This window comes from Theropithecus gelada, chromosome 4, assembly GCF_003255815.1.
Source record: "Theropithecus gelada isolate Dixy chromosome 4, Tgel_1.0, whole genome shotgun sequence".
Lineage (NCBI taxonomy): Eukaryota > Metazoa > Chordata > Mammalia > Primates > Cercopithecidae > Theropithecus > Theropithecus gelada.
In genome coordinates, this window is record NC_037671.1 from 122538867 (window position 1) to 122544790 (window position 5924).

The 5924-nt window shown below is 45.7% G+C and overlaps 1 protein-coding gene and 1 long non-coding RNA gene across 2 annotated transcripts in view; one reads left to right on the plus strand and one right to left on the minus strand.

Annotated features, from left to right (window-relative positions):
* THBS2 (thrombospondin 2) overlaps positions 1 to 2734 on the plus strand; it is a 39353-nt gene extending 36619 nt beyond the window's left edge. Inside the window, exon 23 of the mRNA XM_025382311.1 lies at positions 706 to 2734. Within this exon, the coding sequence (XP_025238096.1) occupies positions 706 to 713 (8 nt within the window). The 3' untranslated portion in view covers positions 714 to 2734. The remainder of the gene's footprint in view (positions 1 to 705) is intronic.
* LOC112622527 overlaps positions 1 to 5638 on the minus strand; it is a 27578-nt gene extending 21940 nt beyond the window's left edge. The window contains exons 1-2 of the long non-coding RNA XR_003119001.1: positions 4854 to 5638; positions 3935 to 4251 (exon numbers count right to left, since the gene is read on the minus strand). This is a non-coding gene — a long non-coding RNA (uncharacterized LOC112622527). The remainder of the gene's footprint in view (positions 1 to 3934; positions 4252 to 4853) is intronic.
* Positions 5639 to 5924: the final 286 nt, after the last annotated feature.

Below are 5924 nucleotides of genomic sequence, written 5' to 3' on the forward strand. Positions count from 1 at the left end.
CATCCATCTCATCCATCCATCCACCCATCCACCCATCTATTTCATCCACCCCCACCCACTCATCTATCCCATCTCATCCACTCATCTATTTCATCCACTCGCCCACCTACTCATCCATCCATGCACCCACCTATCCATCCATCCATCCATCCATCCATCCATCTCAGCCACCCACCCATCCACTCATCCATCCACCCATCTAGCCACCCATCCATCTAATCCCCCACCCACCTATCTATCCCATCCATCCATCCATCCATCTCATCCACCCACCCATCTCATCCATCCATCCACCTAGCTCATCCATCCATCTCATCCATCCATCTATCTCATCCATCCATCCATCCATCCATCTCATCCATCCACCCATCCATCCATCTCATCCAGCCACCCACCCACCTCATCATCCATCCACCCATCCATCCACCCACCCATTTCATCCATCCATCCATACATTTCATCCATCCATCCATCCATCTCATTCACCCACCCACCCATCTCATCCATCCACCCATCCATCCACCCATCCATTTCATCCATCCATCTCATCCATCTCATCCATCCACCCATCCATCCATCCATCCATATGGTAGCTCTCATTTTTAATTAAAGTAGTTATATTTCAGGTTCTAGGTGAAACAAAATAAAACACTACCCATGGCCCAGTCATCCTAACTCTGTTTATTGCTTTTTTTCTTTTTGTAGATGTTTAAACAAGATTTGCTGCATTTCCGGCAATGCCCCGTGCATGCCATGGTCCCCAGACACCTCAGTTCATCGTGGTCCTTGCGGCTTCTCTCTCCAGCAGCACCTCCTGTCCTTTGACCTTAACTCTGATGGTTCCTCACCTCTTGCCAGCAAACCCAAACCCAAGTGCCTTCAGAGGATAAATATAAGTGGAACTTAGAGATGAACATCTAACCCACTAGAGGAAACCAGTTTGGTGATATACGAGATTTTATGTGGAGTGAAAATTGGGCATGCCATTACATTGCTTTTTCTTGTTTGTTTAAAAAGAATGACGTTTACATATAAAATGTAATTACTTATTGTATTTATGTGTATATGGAGTTGAAGGGAATATTGTGCATAAGCCATTATGATAAATTAAGCATGAAAAATATTGCTGAACTACTTTTGGTGCTTAAAGTTGTCACTATTCTTGAATTAGAGCTGCTCTACAATGACACACAAATCCCATTAAATCAATTATAAAGAAGGTTCAATTCAAATTTGAAGTAATGTTATAATAAGGAGAGATTAGAAGACAACAGGCATAGCAAATGACATAAGCTACCAATTAACTAATTGGAACATGTAAAATAGTTATAAAAATAAACGAACTCTCCTCTTGTCCTACAATGAAAGCCCTCATGTGCAGTAGAGATGCAGTTTCATCAAAGAACAAATATCCTTGCAAAATGGGTGTGACGCGGTTCCAGATGTGGATTTGGCAAAACCTCATTTAAGTAAAAGGTTAGCAGAGCAAAGTGCTGCGCTTCAGCTGCTGCTTGTGCTGCTGTGGTGTCGGGGAGGCTCCTGCCTGAGCTTCTTTCCCCAGCTTTGCTGCCTGAGAGGAGGCAGAGCAGAAGCACAGGCCGGAAAAGGCACATCTAACTCGTATCTAGGCTTTGGTAACTGCAGACAAGTTGCTTTTACCTAATTTGATAATACATTTCATTAAGGTTCCAGTTATAAATGTTGTTAATATTTATTAAATGAATATAGAATGCAGCTCCACTTACCAATAACTTATTTTAAATATGCCTAGTAACACATATGTAGCATAATTTCTAGAAACAAACATCTAACAAGTATATAATCCTGTGAAAATATGAGGCTTTATAATATTAGGTTGTCATGATGAAGCATGCTAGAAGCTGTAACAGAATAAATAGAGAACAATGAGGAGTTTATGACGGAACCTTAATATATAATGTTGCCAGTGATTTTAGTTCAATACTTGTTACTGTTATCTATCTGCTGTATATGGAATTCTTTTAATTCAAATGCTGAAAACGAATCAGTATTTAGTCTTGCCAGGCACACCCAGTAATCAGTCATGTGTGATATGCACAAGTTTGTTTTTGTTTTTTGTTTGTTGGTTTTTTTTTTTTTTCTTTAAGTTGCATGATCTTTCTGCAGGAAATAGTCGCTCATCCCACTCCACGTAAGGGGTTTAGTAAGAGAAGTCTGTCTATCTGATAGGGGGCAAATCTTTTTCCCCTTTCTGTTAATAGTCATCACATTTCTATGCCAAATGGGAACGATCCATAACTTTAGTCTTAATGTACACATTGCATTTTGATAAAATTATTTTTGTTGTTTCCTTTGAGGTTGATCGTTGTATTGTTGTTTTGCTGCACTTTTTACTTTTTTGTGTGGAGCTGTATTCCCGAGACCAACGAAGCGTTGGGAGACTTCATTAAATGTAGCGACTGTCAACAGCGTGCAGGTTTTCTGTTTCCGTGTTGCGGGGTCAACCGTACAATGGTGTGGGAATGATGATGATGTGAATATTTAGAATGTACCATATTTTTTGTAAGTTATTTATGTTTTTCTAAACAAATTTATCCTATAGGTTGATGAAACGTCATGTGTTTTGCCAAAGACTGTAAATATTTATTTATGTGTTCACATGGTCAAAATTTCACCACTGAAACCCTACACTTAGCTAGAACCTCATTTTTAAAGATTAACAACAGGAAATAAATTGTAAAAAAGGTTTTCTATACATGATCTCTCTCCCTTTTTTAAAAAGAATTAGCAGGGTTTCTACTGGGGGGAAAGGGGTAGAAGGAATTGGCATTTTGCCTCCTCTAATGTAAGCAGGCCTGCGGTGTGATCACGGGCTATCTCCTCACAAGTCACAGGTTAAAATGCAGGCTGAAGGGCCTGGTGGAGAAGGAAGCCCTGCTTGACACAGGTCTCTGTTCTGCTGAGCCTCCCAGCGCGGTGTGGGATACAACCATTTAGCAATTCATCTCTCCTGCCTCTGCTCATTGTCAAACGAGGGAACAGAACTTTGTAGGGAATTTGGCAAACATGATTGAAATGATTCAGAAAAAGGCAACAGCACAAGGGACCCTCTCCCTAATATGAAATGTTCTTCCCTCTTGACTCATTCTTCTGAGTCAGGCGGAGGGAAGTAGCAGACCCCAGAGGAAGGGCCCATTTCCAACCATAGCACTGTCTAAAAACGGGCCAATCGGGCTCACCAGTTGGAGGAGGCAACGGCAGCAGCACAGGATGCTGGGGTTTCTTTAGCAGTTCCAGCTGTTCTTGTTGGGATTTCTGAGTAGTATGGAGCCAGACACAGGAAAGACTCAGAGAAGAAAAACAGGGAGAGAGGGAGAGAGGGCATCCAGAGAGAAAGGGGAAGAGAGGGAGGGACTGGGGAGAGAAAAAGAGACAAAGAGACAGAGGGGGAGTGTGGGGGAGGGAGGAAAAGAGAGCGAGATGAATAAAAACAAGTATATTTGGCTGAAACACGCTGGAGTGAGTCAGACAGTGAAGCAATAAGATATAGGAAAGGCCATCTGAGGCAACAGGCTGTGAACTGAAGGCCCTGGCTTTGAGTTGTGAAATGGGTGAGTTTCATTTCATCAATATGGAGGAAAGAGCTAGATCTACATGTGTAAATGAAAAGTTTAGAAACAAAATAATGATGGCAATGGTAGTGGCTGGTCTATGGACAGCTATTGGAGGAAGCTCAATGCACATTTTACTCATGAAACAAAAAATACATAAACTGTATTGAATAAGGATGCTTAGAAGTCAGGCATCAAATTAGATACATTTCTCGTGCATTCAGGTTTTGTTGTCATTTATCAAAAAGTTGAGGTTTCCTGACAGCCATGTTCCCTGTCGATGGCCTTAGACACATCAGAATGGTTGTCTCCAAGGATTAATCTCTGGTCCTTTGTGAGCTGACCTGGGAGGAAGGTGTCCTTGGACCTCAATGACTCCGTGCGAGGGTCTGCTCTGTGCCCCTCCATCTCCCTTCTGCGAGCAGCTGCCAGCACACCACCCGAGCTCCGCACCTTCCACCGTGGACAGGGAGGGCCATCGTTCTAGACGCTGCTGCCGCTGCTGCTCACAGGGAAAGGTTCAGCCCAGGCCCACGCTCTGAGAGTCAACTGTACCAGGCTCAACCAGCTCGCCCTCAGGGCAGGCACAGGCCTTGGTCGTGTGGAACGAGTCGGTGGGTGAAATAATACATCTTCATTCCCAAGTACCCAAGCTTGGGATCTGAGATTGCCGGGAGGAGAGAGGCCCTCAAACCGTGACCAACTCACTGGCTGCTGCGTGTCCCAGCTGTAGGCTACATGGCGGGAAGGGGCTCCTTCCATCATTCCTGGAGGACCAAAAAATCTTAGGCCAGCTTTGCTCAGCCTGAGTTTCACAAAGTGATGCTTTTGACCATGGAGCAAGTAGTGCCTAGGCCTTGAGGAACGCAGGTGTGGGGTGATCCAGGAGCTGCCACTCAGCTCCATGGCCACAGCCCTGTGGGCTGCCAATACCCAAACGGGAGGGCCCTGCTGAGGGCTGAGATCACCCAGACGAGGCCCTTAGCCCAGGGCAGGTACTGCCCTGGTGCTTCCCACCCTCTTAGGAAGCTCCTTCTGGAGCCACCAGTCTGGGGGCCCAGGGGAGGGGCTGAAGCAAGCCTGGACACCCCTGCTTCGCCCGGGTGTCAGCCCTGTGCCCAGCGGAGTGAGCTGCGGGTCCAGGGCAGCTTGCGGCCCACGCAACCGGCGTTAGTTTTGGGGACCGTGTGGGCATTTGTGCCGAGAGGTCCCGGCCCCCAGCTCCCCCCGCCCCGTGCAGTCCCACAGGGGCCCTCGATTCACCCTTCCCCAGCCCTCGCTCAGGGGCCCGGCCCCTCTGGCTCCCCCGAGTCTGCGCTTGGCCCCTCACGGGTAGGGTGGGCGTGGAGCCACGGCCGTCCCTGCCGCGTGGCCCACCCAGGACACCCGCCGACCCTGCAGCCGTAGCAGGACCTCCTGCCAGCTTCTCAGTTCCTGTCTCGGTCATTTTCAGGCCCTTGAAGACTTTTGCCACTTTTCAGACACTTTTTACCACATAATGGCTTTTTCAACCCCAAAGCACAGCAGAAGCAGGATGGGAAGTGATCTTCAACTTTCTGGCTTTCAGCGGACACCCCAGACGCGCGTGGACTGCAGGGCTTGGGTCGGCGCGTCCCTGGGAAGCTGAGTGCGTTCAGTCCCGGCGAGCCCGCCCGTGCGCCTCCCGCGGAGCCCGAGGCCCCGCCGAGCGCATGCCCAGCCCTCCCTGCGCGCCTGCGCCCTCCCTGCTGTCTCTCCTGGGCCCTGACTCTGGTTGAGTGACAGCTTCACTGCAGGGAAACCAGGAACCTTCAAAAGGTCGATTCTGCAAACAAAATGGTGTAGAGAGAGGAAGAAAGTATTAGTGCAACAAAACTCAATTGCGCTTCGCTTTACGTACGATTTATTTACTTTTAAAATATTTATTATTTTTTTCTGTTTTTAGATTTATTTTTCTACTGAAAAATTGTTTAGTTATCTTGAGGTGGGACAGAATTCTTCATACGACTTTTCCCATTTAAAAATGTAATTATTTTAAAATATGGCTTTAGGAATAAATTACAGTTGTTAAAATGGAGATATGCATTATTTATATTTATGTATTGATTACTGAATGCTATATACGCAAGCAACATACATGTGACTAACATGCATCATGAATACACAAACCTTCTCCCTTGTCTCAGGCCATACTTATTCTGGATTTTAAAAAAGTAGAAAATTTGGCAAACTTTCAGAGAACAAGATCAACACACAGAAATCAGTTGTGCGTCTGTTTAACAGACAGAAACAATTTAAAACGGAAGTTAAAAATACAATACCATTTGCAATAACATACAAAACAATAAAATACCT